The sequence below is a fragment of the Pogona vitticeps genome, chromosome 1, assembly GCF_051106095.1.
Source record: "Pogona vitticeps strain Pit_001003342236 chromosome 1, PviZW2.1, whole genome shotgun sequence".
NCBI lineage: Eukaryota > Metazoa > Chordata > Lepidosauria > Squamata > Agamidae > Pogona > Pogona vitticeps.
Genome location: NC_135783.1, coordinates 333,856,298 through 333,870,318, shown reverse-complemented (window position 1 = coordinate 333,870,318; position 14,021 = coordinate 333,856,298). Strand labels below are relative to the sequence as shown.

General features: G+C 41.5%; 1 protein-coding gene across 2 annotated transcripts in view; it reads left to right on the top strand.

The window, feature by feature from the left end:
- The window catches only part of SYNE3 (spectrin repeat containing nuclear envelope family member 3), a 172,427-nt gene that overhangs the window by 37,684 nt on the left and 120,722 nt on the right, over window positions 1-14,021 (top strand). For both annotated transcript variants that reach the window (XM_078383755.1, XM_020813714.3), the window contains exons 3-8: window positions 105-262; window positions 4,557-4,729; window positions 5,498-5,807; window positions 9,592-9,753; window positions 11,007-11,351; window positions 13,705-13,841. In XM_078383755.1, the coding sequence (XP_078239881.1) occupies window positions 119-262; window positions 4,557-4,729; window positions 5,498-5,807; window positions 9,592-9,753; window positions 11,007-11,351; window positions 13,705-13,841 (1,271 nt within the window). In that variant the 5' untranslated portion in view covers window positions 105-118. The remainder of the gene's footprint in view (window positions 1-104; window positions 263-4,556; window positions 4,730-5,497; window positions 5,808-9,591; window positions 9,754-11,006; window positions 11,352-13,704; window positions 13,842-14,021) is intronic.

Sequence of the window (14,021 nt, the reverse complement as noted above, 5' to 3'; positions counted from 1 at the left end):
CCCAAGGTTGAAAGCCACTCCTCTAGATCCAAAGCTGCTCTGCTGTGCCTCGGGGACATGTCTTTCTTTCAAAATCCATCTTCCTCATCCTTTTCCTCCCCTAGTTTCTTCGAATGCAATGACCCAGCAACCCCAGGATGAATTTGATAGCAGCGTGGAGAAGGCCATAGACTGGATGAAGACCATCCAGGAGAGGCTGAAGATGAACGACAACACCAAGGGGCCTCGGTCTGCCTTGGAAGCCAGGCTGAGGGAGACAGAGGTAAAGAATTCTGCTTATACTCCTTGGGTACAAAGTACTGTACTCAGAAATGGTGTTTCTGGTGGTGTTTCTGGTGGTACTCTTGCACTATGTAGCATGCCCATCACCACACAGGCAACAGGGCATGTATGTATACCAGCAATACACACTCAGGATGATCTCAGCTGCCCCTGCTATCCCCATAGAAACAGTGAGGATTTGAACTCACAGAACCTGGCTCTAGAGCAACTGACCTCCCACTCACTGAGCTATATCAACCAAAAACGATGGAACTCTCTCCTAAAACAGGTTTGCCGTGTTCTTTCCCTTTCTGGTGGAAAGGGACCATGTTATTTCAGAGTGTGTGGTGTTCTCATAATGTCGGCCTAGCTAGGCAGGATCCCCTTCAGTAGTTGGGGATGGCCCTTAACAATTAAAAGTTGTAGGCATCTGGGATACGGATTGGGACCTTGGAATGAGGGGGCTTCAGTCCTTTGCACCCAGCGGGAGTACCTGACCTGATCAAGGAGTACACCTGGAAAAAAAGTTCTTGTGGCATAAGTGGACGCTTACCTTCCACATATAAACAGGCGTGTGATTATCTGGATTGAGACAATTATGGCAGGCAAAAGGTTATGTCCTTCCTGCTCCCATATCAGGGTCTCATTCTAGATAAAAGGGATAGCCATGTCAATGACATCTCGGTGCTTTAAAACAGCATCCTACTTCCTGTCACTTTGATCTTGTATGAATGTTACTGCTGTGATTTTGCTTTATGCAGTAGTAGTGGGTTTTAATTACTTAATAGGATCTTAACAAAATCAACAGCTGTGGAATCTTTGAAGCAATAAAGAAATAGAACCATTCTCAAAGTCTGAAAATTAAAGTCATGATACTTTTCTGTTAATGTGCAATTTGTATACTTAGCATTTAATTCAACTTAATTCATACTATGTCTGATACTGTATCACAAATTTGTGCTAATTGCATAAACCAGTTGTGTAAATAAGGCCACAGTTAGCAGTTTTGTTCTTGTTTTTTCACTTCCCTTCAAGATGACTAGAAACCTGGGTAGCATGGCTATTTCTTGACTGGCTTTATTAATAATGCCAGGCTTTGAGAGTCCTGGGCCCAAGGCATTATAGATGGGGTGGGAGAAATGTCTCCTGTTCCTGAACAAGCAATTTGCTCTGAATTTGTGTAGGATGATTACCCATCCCTGTCGACCATCCTGTTGTGGTCTTTGCATGAAGCAGATGGTATTACTTAGGACATGCAGCAGGGGATGTGGTGGCGCTGTGGTGCTGTGGGCTAAACCGCAGAAGCCTGTGCTGCAGGGTCAGAAGACCAGCAGTTGTAAGATCGAATCCACATGACGGAGTGAGCGCCCGTCGCTTGTCCCAGCTCCCACCAACCTAGCGGTTCGAAAGCATGCAAATGCAAGTAGATTAATAGGGACCACTTTGTTGGGAAGGTAACAGTGTTCCGTGTCTAAGTCACACTGGCCATGTGACCACAGAAGGTTATCTTCGGACAAAACGCTGGCTCTATGGCTTGGAAACGGGGATGAGCACCACCCCCTAGAGTCGAACACGACTGGACAAAAATTGTCAAGGGGAACCTTTCCTTTTACCTTTTAGGACATGCAGCTGGTCTCAACTGAACAAGCATCATCTATATATATTTTTGTATGTGGTTTCTTTTTAACTGCTGCTTTCCTTGGCTGGGGTTTCAGGTGTAGCATTTTGATTTACTGAGGCACCCTTCATGTTCATGGTCAGGAAAAATTGCAAATATTTGTTGCACCGTTATTGTCTACTTCACCATTCTATTTCCAGAGTGGCAGTCCAGATGTCCATGGGACATTTACAAGCATGAGCACAAATTCAGAGTTGTCCATTACTGCCCGTTTAACATTTCTAACTGTGAAAGCGATCCAACATGGATATATCAGAAAGAGATCCTTTGATGTTACTACCCCTACGCTCCAGAATGCCCTCCTAAGTCCCTGTGAAATGGGACATCAACATGCAATGTAAACTGGAACTGTTTCAGCTGGCTTTTGGATGCAGCTAATTTCATCTGTGTTTCCACCACTTTTGCGATAAAATATTTCTGCTTCTTAGAATTTTATATCTGCTATATGCTTCGATGTCTTTTATTGTTTTAATAATATGTTGTGGGTGTCCTTGGGCAGAAAGAACAACGCATACATAACAAGAATAAGAAAATAAGAATACAAACAAGAATAAGAAAATAAGTAGGGGAGGAATGAAAAGCATCCTCTGATTCATAGTTGCCCAAAACTGGTACTCAGAGACATGCTGCCTGTGGTACAGAGTGTAAGATATAATTTGGCAAGTATGTATTAAAGAAGGTGAGGAAGAGAAAACAGGCAAAATATTGTTGCACTTTAGATAATGTTAGTCTTGCGTTCCATGAATTTGCCTAATTCTTTTTTAAAACCTTCTAAACGGATGGCTCTCGCCACATCTGTATGATGTGGTTCAATAAACTCCACCGCCCAGGTTGTCAAGCAGGTCCAAACCCGCTTGGCCTCAATGGTTCTGCTCTACCACCTGCTCCCAAACCATCCATGTCTTTCTTCACCTGAGGTTTCTGAGTAAGAATACACCTTTCAAGTTCCACAGCTTTACAGGCATTAACTTGTGTGCCCCCACATCAATGGGATTTCCGTGCACTGGATTTGCAGATTGGTATGTGCAAAGCAAACCTGAGTCAAATAAAGGTAACAGCAGTCATGGAATGGAGGCAATTTCAGCCTGCTCTTCATATCTTATAGGTTAGAGTTATACCACTCAGTTGTGGTTGTTATGTAACAACAGGAGTGTTGGAGCTCAAGGAGCGTTTGGGTATTTCTTTCTCTCTTGCTTTGTTTTTTGTTTGTTTCTTAAAGTTGTCCTTTGTTGTGACTACTGTTGTAATCTTATTCCTCCTGCAAATTTTATGCAAAAACTCACTTTTTCCCCTCACTGCTGCTTCTAATTTTAATTTTTTTTTCTTTTTACTCTTTCTCTCAGCAGCTGAGATTTTTCAGTAGGGTATATCGGTTGCTGAAATCCTGTCGGTGGTATCATACTGTTGATGAGATTAGCAACAGCAATGATTTTTCAGTCATTAAACATTTCCAACTTTTGTCCCAAAGCTCATGAGGCTCTCATGTAACACTTTTCTTCACCAGCTAGCTGCGGAAGCTGTGGGACAAGAGGGACAAGTCTTTTATTACAAAATATCACTGCTGCTAGTAAAATCATCCCAATTGTGGGGATTTTCATTAATTATTTCCCTCTCCTATCCTGCAGCTCCCACAGGTTCCCAAAGAAGAAAGGGTTATATGGAAGTCAGAAGTGTTTGATACCTGAAAAATTGCTGCTTGTGCTTTACTACCAGAGACAGTACCAGTCCCCTAATCCCTTGCAGCTCCCAGGGATCTTAGCTTCTCACAGCTGCTTCCTCAGCTGTGGAAAGTGGCTGTTGGAGTCTTCATTCTCCACTTGTGTTTAACTGAAAACTAATTTAATTTAATTTAAAATTTAAATTTATTGGCTAAAACCCCTAGAATTCTGACTAAAGGAATTCCTGCCGAATTTTGAGGGCTGAAGTTAAATAAGTACCAGAGTCCCATGTCTAAACCTGGCTCATATAGTCATTCTGGCTGCTTCATTCTACAACAGTTATTAGTGTACAGAGCATCATTAAGGGCATCATTAAAAGCACATGATAGTAATTAAACCTGGATAACTAGAGCATGTGTTATAGCAGTGGTTCTTAACCTTTGTTACTCAGATGCTTTTGAACTGCAACTCCCAGAAACCCCAGTCAGCACAGCTGGTGGTGAAGGCTTCTGGGAGTTGCAGTCCAAAACTCCTGAGTAACCCAAGGTTAAGAACCAGTGTGTTATAGAAGCAAGGTCCATTTTTCCTGGATGAGATTGCAACTGGTGGACCAGGTCTTGAGGCTGGAGAAGGCTCTAGTACCCCAGTGGTGCCCATTATTCCAGTCCGACTGCCTATATCAGCTGTAGGATTCTGCTGGATTGGTATTCCAGATAGGCGGGGTATAAATCAAATAAATAAATAAATAAATAAATAAATAAATAAATAAATAAATAAATAAATAAATAAATAAATAAATAAATAAATAAATAAATATTGTGTTTGAATGCTCTGTTCAGCAAGATCTGTGTCCTCCTTTGGTGGTGATAACAACTTGAAATTCTTTTTTTTTTCACCAAGTCTATTTCTTGTAACATTCCTTTTAAAAAGACTGTTCAGAGTTTAATTCTGCTCAACAGAAAATCAGTGCACTGGAACCAGAAGGCCGACTGAAAATGGACTTGGTTCTAATGAAGGCGGATGCTCTCCTTCAGTGCATCAGCGAGGAAAGAAAGCATGAGGTCTTATCCAAACTGAAGGATATTAAAGCCATGTGGGAAGAAACAACCATATACATTACTCATTGTCACAGGTGAGATTGCCAAAATGCGCCTCCTACAGGCCTATAACCAGGCAGGGCCTTCAACTACTTGGTGAGCCTAACACTGGCAAAATCAGCACACTTTTCTCAAGCATAATTCAGGGCTAGTCCTTTCATTAGTTGAAGTAAAATGGCCACCTCAGGTATCCTATGCTGGTAGATGTGAGGGTTTGCTGTGAATTCCCTTTCCCTATTTTTCTTGAACTAGGAAATGGAGTAGTGCACAAAAAGGGCCTGGCTGATGAGTTGTGTTTTGACTACCTCTTCTCTTGACAGAACACACACACCTTGTCCACCATAAATAATTAAAAGTTCCAACACCCCCACACACACACACATAAATGCTGAAAACCGCAGATAATAGTGAACACTATACATAGCATGGTAAACGAAAAGAATTCAGAAAAAAATATTTTCACATGCATTACCACATTGAGCCAGTAGAGGGTGCTAGACACCCTTCATCAACAATACAAGAATACATAGCTTGGTTTCTGGCTCCCTTTAGTGACCATTTTTGGTAAATACAGCATGAAAACAGTTATTTCTAGTTTTGTGTTTTTTTTTAAAAAAAAATCTATAATATTTTCAGACTGCAGATAAGTGAAACTGTGGTTCCCGATCCTGCGGATATTAGGGGATCCTAGTGTATAATGCCTGTTAAGGCAGATGCAGACTAAAGCAGTATGTTACTTTGGAGAAGTAATGTTCTCAGCTGTGAATCTAAACTTCCCTATCTTTTTCCTCCACACCCAACAGCCGTATTGAGTGGGTATGGTTGCACTGGAGTGAATACTTGAAAGCCCAAGATGAATTTTACACATGGATTCATAACATGAAGGTGACTTTGGAGCCTGACATTGAGCTGCAGCTTGGCTTGAAGGAGAAGCAATGGCAGCTCAGCCATGCTCAGGTTCTGCTGAACGATGTCCTAAATCAAGCAACTCTGCTGGAACGGCTTCTGGAGGAAGCCACTTCCCTATATAACCGGATTGGAGATCCAAGCGTAGATGAAGACGTTCAGAAGAAGATGAAAGAAGAATATGAAGACGTCAAGAACGAAGCACAGGTAAGCATGACTAAGAGTGAAGAGAGACTGTGGATATAATTTAGATTTAGATACCAATACTGGTGTAGCCTAGAAATCACACACTCATTGCTGTAGAGACACTCCCAGTTCTGAACCAGATGTGACCATGGTTTCCCCTGCAGTTTCCCATCACATCTTCATGTTCAGCCAGGTGTTGCTACAGCATCTTGAAATCTATGATCTGCTGTTGAGTGGTGTTGCTGTTTCGTCTCTTGAGCCAGATGTATTAGGACTAATGTGGGTCAATCTGTAGCATGGCTTACAAGAGAAGACTTTCTTCACAGGCAGAAGCAAGGTGTGGCTGGGTCTTTGGCTACCTCCCAGACTTCACTATTTTATGGTTCAACTCATTAAATTAAATGGGTTTGGAATTGTCATATATTGTATATTTAGTCTACATCAGCTTTCCCCAGCATGATACTTCCAGATGTTTTGGAGGACAGCATTCATCAACCCTAGCAGCAAAGGAGGTAGGCATGATGGAGGTGGTTGTTGATCATAGCTGAAAAGCACCACATTTGGTCCACATGAACAAGATACACGCATCATCTTGATGGTCTTGTATAGTTAGTCAATAACTGTACATGGATCAGATGTGGACATTTAAGAAAGGGCTTTCTAATAAAGCAAAAGCAAAGCAATGCGTGCTGCTTATATACCACCCCATAGTGCTTCAAGCACTCTCTGGGCAGTTTACAAGTTAATTATGCAAGCTACACATTCCCCCACCCCCAGCGAGCTGGGTACTCATTTTACCAACCTCAGAAGGATAGAAGGCTGGGTCAACCTTGAGCCGGCTACATGGGATTGAACCCTGGGTCGTGAGCACAGTTTTGGCTGCAGTACAGCAGTTTAACCACTGCGCCATATCCGAAAATTGACCAGATCCTTATTCAGGCTTATTAACTGCATGCCCCCAAAGCAGGCTGAATCTAGGTGGTCTGGTCAACGACAAAAGCAGACATAGAAAAAGAAAGGAAAATATGGAGGTGCTTTATTCAGAGCTTGGAAAAGCTACTTTGGCCAGCTGAGGCATTCTGGGAGTTGTGGACTGAATATCTAAGTTTTTGAAGCTCTGCTTTTCTGGGTCAGATTACTAATCCATTTAGCCCTGTATTGTCTATTTTTGCTAGCCGTCACTTTTCCAAAGTGTCAGCAGGCCTTTGTACTGTGTAAACTGGAGATTTAAATCCTGGATGCTCTGTGTGCAAAGCATGTGTTCTGCCATTGATCTACAGCAGCTTCTTTTTCATGTCCTTCTGTTTTCTTGGAAGCCAAAATATGCTTGGCATGCAGAGCGTCCCAGAATTGATTGGGAGAGAGTAATGGTCAGTCTTTCTCCTAAGCACAGAATTTCGGTTTTTGCTTAGATTGGCTAAGCCCAGATGTCACTGCAGAGAACAAGAAAATACATGCTTCTCCTTCGTGCCAAACAATAATCTCACCTTTCCTGGTTACATTCTTCCTCAGAGTATCAAACTATAATTACTGAAACATTTTTACAGCTTTGCAACCAGTGTCTTTTCCTCCCCCATCCTCAAACAAGTTACAATAAGCTGAAACCCTTTATTGGCAATCCACTCTTCAAGTAATATAAATCCACTCTTCAAGTAATATGGGCATTCTGTCCTTCTAGCTTGAGCAAGACGAACCAATTGTTGTTTAGTCGTTAAGTCGTGTCCGACTCCTCGTGACCCCATGGACCAGAGTACGCCAGGCCCTCCTGTGTTCCACTGCCTCCTGGAGTTTGGTCAAATTCATGTTGGTCACTTCGACGACACTGTCCAACCATCTCATCCTCTGTCGTCCCCTTCTCCTCTTGCATTCACACTTTTCTAACTTCAGGGTCTTTTCCAGGGAGTCTTCTCTTCTCATCAGATGGCCAAAGTATTGGAGCCTCAGTTTCAGGATCTGTCCTTCCAGTGAGCACTTGGGTTTGATTTCCTTTAGAATGGATAGGTTTGATCTCCTTGCAGTCCAGGGGACTCTCAAGAGTCTCCTCCAGCAACACAATTCAAAAGCATCAATTCTTCGGTGGTCAGCCTTCTTTATGGTCCAGCTCTCACTTCCATACATCGCTACTGGAAAAACCATATATTTGACTATGCGGACCTTTGTCGACAAGGTGATGTCTCTGCTTTTTAAGATGCTGTCGAGGTTTGTCATCGCTTTCCTCCCAAGAAGCAGGCATCCTTTAATTTCATGGCTGCTGTCACCATCTGCAATGATCAGGGAGCCCAAGAAGGTAAAATCTGTCACTGCCTCCATACTTTCCCCTTCTATTTGCCAGGAGGTGATGGGACCAGTCGCCATGATTGTTTTTTAATTTACTCGGTTCAGATTAGCAGGAAGCCTGACTGATGTTTGTCTTCTTTTTTAATTACAATACAACAACAAAAAAGCGCAGCTAAAATATGTTTAAACATCCAAAAAGAAAAACTAAGGGAAAATCTATACACATAGTGCATCCCACCACAAGGACCACGAGGGGCTAACCAACTATTCCATTTACCCTGTTAACAAATTGGAAACTAATTCTGTAGTGGTCTAATTGCCTACTTCCTTTTCAAATATTGATAAACATGCTATTCAGGACATACAGCTAAATTTAAATTGCTTACTTCATTTATTCCCTTAAAAACCAATTGACAAATGTCAGTATATACTCACATTCCCCCACATATGAAAATATGTATCTATTTTTTTGGCACCCTTTCCAACACATCTTAGATTAATTACCATCTGTTCTATTACGATCCACTGGAGTAAAGTGCCGTATCCAAACTCACATATAAATCCTCTTCATCCTTAGTTTATACCCTCATTCATCCATCATTTGCCCAAGAGCAGAGAAAAAGAAACCTGCCCACACAGTTTTCCATATATTTTCGTAAGCAAAATACAAGCTAGTAATGTGGCCCACACAGGCCCCCTGGTGGAAGCATGATCCCATGGAAACCAATAGATTTTAGCAAAATTACAGAATACTGTACTGAAGTACATATATTCCTTTCCGTAGATTTAATATTTTGATTTCCCAGACATAAAATTGAAATTATGACATCACTGTTGTGCAAAGATGCAGACATCTTCAGCTAATCTCTCCTTCTTCCTTCCTCTCTCTCAAAAGAAACCAAAGGTTGGGACCTTACAAGTGTTTTGAAACCTTGCATTTGCTTAATTAAATGATGAGTATTTACAGCACAAGGATACCCAGTGTGGTGTAGTAAATAAAGTGACAGATTAAGACTCAGAAGGTCTGCATTTGAATCTCCATTCAGCCATGGAAACTCACTCCTTAAAAAATCTTACTTACCCTGAAAGTCCTGTTAGAGTTGCTCTAATTTTGTTCTAAGTTGATAGCCTTTGGCAACAACATAATATTTATTATATACATAATAAAATACATAATATTTATTCATTAACATTATAGCACAGCCATGTCGAGGCTGGAATCATGTTGCTTAGCATAGTACGTCAAATCTAGAATAGGCCTATTGAATTAATGGAACGAATAATCAGGAACTGATTCACCGAATCCCCATTGATTCAATGGGCATACTACACTGTGGTACAGGATTTCCGCCATTGTTTCATCCTCATAGTGAAGGCAAACGATTTAAAATTCCTGACAGCAGCAAAGTAACTTCGTAGGGGGAAAAAGGAAGGAAATGGGATCTTTGTCTTCTGCGTCTTTTGACAAAACTGAAGTGCAAGGAGAAAATATAACTTTCACTTTCTCTTCTGATATTTCTCATTTCAGAGAAGAGTAGGATTGCTTGAAAAAATAACAAAAGAACACGAGCGATACAAGAGCAACATTGACCAGTTTCAGTTGTGGCTGACGCAGGTGACAGAAAGATTAAACTGCTGCCTTAATCAAGAAGTGAAATTAGCAACAGAAAATAGAATAAAGGCATTACAGGTACTTTGGTTTTCATTACTATTTTTTGTTGTTGACTGGAGGTGTAGGAAGCTATCTTAAAAATCATTATGCAAGCCACAGGGGCCACGCGCCATGATGCAAAACATTGCCATCCAAAACAACAACTATACATTCAAAACTTTTTTAAAAAATGGAAAATGCCACTCCCAGAATCTTACTTCCAGGAAATGTGGTCTGTCTTCAAAACCAACCACATGGTTTCTGTGTGCTTTATGTAAAAAAAGTGGGTTTCTTGCAGGTGGGAAATGAAGGCTTTGTCAGCCATTTCATCCCTCTGAAGAAGAAAGAGGAAATGGGTGGAAGTGGCTTAGCTCTGTGGGAACTGGAATGGATTGGGGACAGGTTGCCTCTCTCCTGTTAGGCTCTGCACTGGGTGTCTCTCGTAGAAAAACCTACTATTTTTCTAATCCCTTGCAATTCCCGCATACCTGTTTCCTCTTTCATCCTCCCAGGGCCAAAATGGCTGGTGGAGCTTTCACTGTGAATAACAGAAAACTACTGGGAAGACTTTGACTTCTTGGCTAAAGCCCCAGCATTCTGGATGAGAGAATTCCTGGTGATTTCTGGGGACTGAACTCCAAGAAATATGAAAGTCTGATGCCTATGAGGCAACTTCCTTAAGTTGTGAAGTTACAATACATTGGAATTCGCCCACCTGCCCCCAGAAACCACTATAGACATTCACTGGGGACATTCCTGCTGCCACCACATCAACACCTTCTGCTGAATTAGCTGCTACTGAATTTCAGTGGTCCTGCAGTATTTATCTTTGGTGTCTCAGTGGTAACGTAGTGAATGCTGGTGACTCTTGGTGTTGTGGGTCCTGTGAATCTATTCCAGGTTTTATTCTGAAATTCATAGGTGGTATCCCAGTTGCTGAACCCAGCCTGAATGCGTTAGGTCAGTGGTCCCCAACCTTGGGCCTCCAGATGTTCTTGGACTTCAACTCCCAGAAATCCTGGCCAGCAGAAGTGATGGTGAAGGCTTCTGGGAGTTGGAGTCCAAGAACATCTGGAGGCCCAAGGTTGGGGACCACTGCTTTAGGTAGCCCTTTGAGTTTTTGGACTAAAATTTGGTGTAGATCCATCACCTCCATGAAATCAGTCATCAGCCTCCAATGGGGAGAGAGAACACATTAAACAAAAGGGGAACAACAGATGGCAAACGTGAACGATCCCGGTAGATTCTGGAGATTTAGGAAGTTGCTTGCATTGAGTCCCTTCCTCTTGCAGGACATTGCCAAAGATGTGAAGAGTGGAGAAAAGAAGTTGAAACATCTCGAAACTCAGTCTCATGGTGTGATGCAGAACACCTCCCCACTGGGAGCGGAGAAGATGAAAGCTGAGCTTGAGGACCTTAAAAAAGCCCTGGAAAAACTCAAAGTTGTGAGCGCAGAGGAAGAGGAGAGGCTGCTGAAAAGCCTGAAATCAGAAAATGCCCACCACACTCAAGCCAGACTCCTCGAAGCCGAGGTCCAGGAGTTCCGTAAGGGTCTGCATAAGCTAGGAAAGAGCTTTGAACCTGATGGCCAAGTGAGGAGTGAAGAGGATTTAATTGATCTTTGGAGGAAACACGTGGTAAGTGTTTCTTTGTCAGTAAGAGATGGAGAGCAAAGAAAAGTAGACAGGTGTGGGCACCGAATAAAGAACTAGCTCCTTTATGCTACCCTAGACCTAGTTTATTACATTTGCCATGTATCTATATGGTGACATTAAAACTTTGCTTCTGTGCACGGGCAAGTATATTAAAATATGTGAGCGGGATCCCATTAAAATATTTGCAATGTGAAGTGCTCCCTTTCAGGTCTCCAGCCAACCAGTCAGACTTGCCCTTTTCCAGTATACTCCATTCTGGAACTGGAAAGAAGCAAAAAGCAAAGCACATTGCTTGTATACCGCCCTATAGTGCTTAAAGCACTCTCTGGGCTGTTTACAATTGAATTATACAGGCTACACATTGTTCCCTCCCCCCATCCCCAAGCAAGCAGGGTATTCAACTTAGCGGCTTCAGAAGGATGGAAGGCTGAGTGAACCACAAGCCAGCTACCTGGGATTTAACCCAGGTTATGAGCAGAGTTTTGGCTGCAGTACTGCAGTTTAACCACTGTGCCACAAGCAGAGGTGTAAGATTTCTGGAAATTTTCATTTTTTTTCATGTCCCCCCCCCGTGTTTTTTTTCCAGAAAAATGGACAAATTTCAGAAATTTTACATCTCTAGCCACAAGGCTCTTCACTAAATTCCTCATGCTTGTCAATTTAGTGTATCTAGAAAGAACAAGACAACTCCCGGAGGAATTCAAAAGCTCTAGAAGATTCCTTGCCTCCAGCTAAGAGAAAGACAAAAAGTTCTCTCTCTTTTTTTTTCCTTCTCAGGATTTTTGATTTTCAAAAAAATATTACTAGTGTTCTTTCTCCTTTAAAAGTCAAGCACTTATACGTACTTGTAGCAGGCATAGAATAGCTATCTGATAGTTAAGAAAGGTGGAAACATCCCATAAGGCAGCAGTGTTCCTGTTTCAGATTAAGGGATGTAATTGGCACAGTCATGTAAACTCCAATGTTTTGCACAAACAAAAGCATTTACTGTATTTCTGTAAATCCGGGCAATTGCATACAAAGCAATCTACAAGAGCCCTGTTAAGAGAGTTGCAAAATTCCTCACCAGTGAAGAAAATAATTTGCAACTCCTTTTTCTTGCCTGCAAGGATGACACAAGCAAAGATTTACATCCCTAATCCAATTATTTTCTTCTACCTCTATTCCAGAAGCATTTGCCATTCATTCCCTGACCACTGAGTTCTCATGCTCAAGTTTTCAATGGGTTGATCTTGAGAACTTAGTTTTCCTTTCTTGAATTTGGGTTTTGGGGTTTTTTTTAAAAGAGTGCTTAAGTCTATATATTAGGGATGTGTCATTTTGCATTTTTTGGACTCCCAACTCCAAGAATTTCCCACAGATAGAACATCTTAGACCCACGTCTTAGACAGCTGTTTTCCCCTCACCTGGAGTAGGTTCTCAGTTTCCAGAGCTCTATTGCATTATTGGCCTTCATTTCTTCCTATAATGTTTTCTGGAGAAAAGCTACCTCAGTGCTTCTTGGGGATGATAGTCTCACTGCCTTTTAGACACTACAGAGGGCGCCTTCTGAAGAACTACCAGGCCCAGAAAGCACTGTGGCAGTTAATGAAGGCCTAGAAATGGAACCTTGGAGGATTAGGCCCTGTTCCAGGTGAGCAAAAAAGTAAGTTTCTGAGACTGGAACTCCCAGAATTCTGTCTAAGGGAATTCTTGGAGAATTCTGGGATTTGAAGTCAACAAAATCTGAATGGCGCATCCCCATATATTATCTTCACTGAATTTTTTTCAAGCTGGGAATCTGGTTTGTTTTTAACTTTGCTGCGCTTGATCATGTCTTTATAAATTGCACTTATTGCTGGGGCTACTTTTACATTTATTATAGTGGTGGTGGTTCTTTTATTGAGAGAGAGAAAACAAGCCACCTTGAGTTTGAATTTACCAAAGAAAGATGGAATATAAATGCCCTCATAGATAAAAGGAAGGTAAGAAATGAAACAAGAGTATCATTGGCCCAGAGTTTCTCCATGTTCAGAGAAGGGGCAGAGGGCACAAGAATATTATACAGTTACCAATGCATATGGCCTTAGTTGAAGTTCATAATGTACTTTGCTCGTATAATTTTTACAGGCAGGCCCAGTGACAAAGGAGCTTGCAACAACGAAATGGCTTTTTTTCTAAATACAGCATGAAACTCAGAAGAGAAAGGTTGGTAGAAATAAAAGGAATAAGAGGGGGAAAGATAGAGTGGTACATATATACATGAAGAGATAAACACACACCAGAATAATTGGTTAAACAAATATAAAGAGATATATATTTATATATATATAATGATAATATTTTTGTGTTTAAGGCAACAAGGGCCGCCCTTACTGCAGAGGAATCAAAGGTTGAAAGACTGAAGACTCAACTTAAGGAGTTGTTCAGGTTTTCACAAGACATACAGCCACTTTCTGACAGTGTGATACGTGCTATTCGTGAATATCAAAGGTATTTCTCTAGTAGGGAGGGGCAGAAGTGTAATATAAATGACACCAGGGTACTAGGTGGCTCTCGAGTTACAGAAACAGTGCAAGGAACAGATTGATTTACACTGATATGCCAGCTGTAAAAATCACATGTAAATGAACTGTATGCCAGTGTTCTCTCTGATGGATTTTAACAACTTAC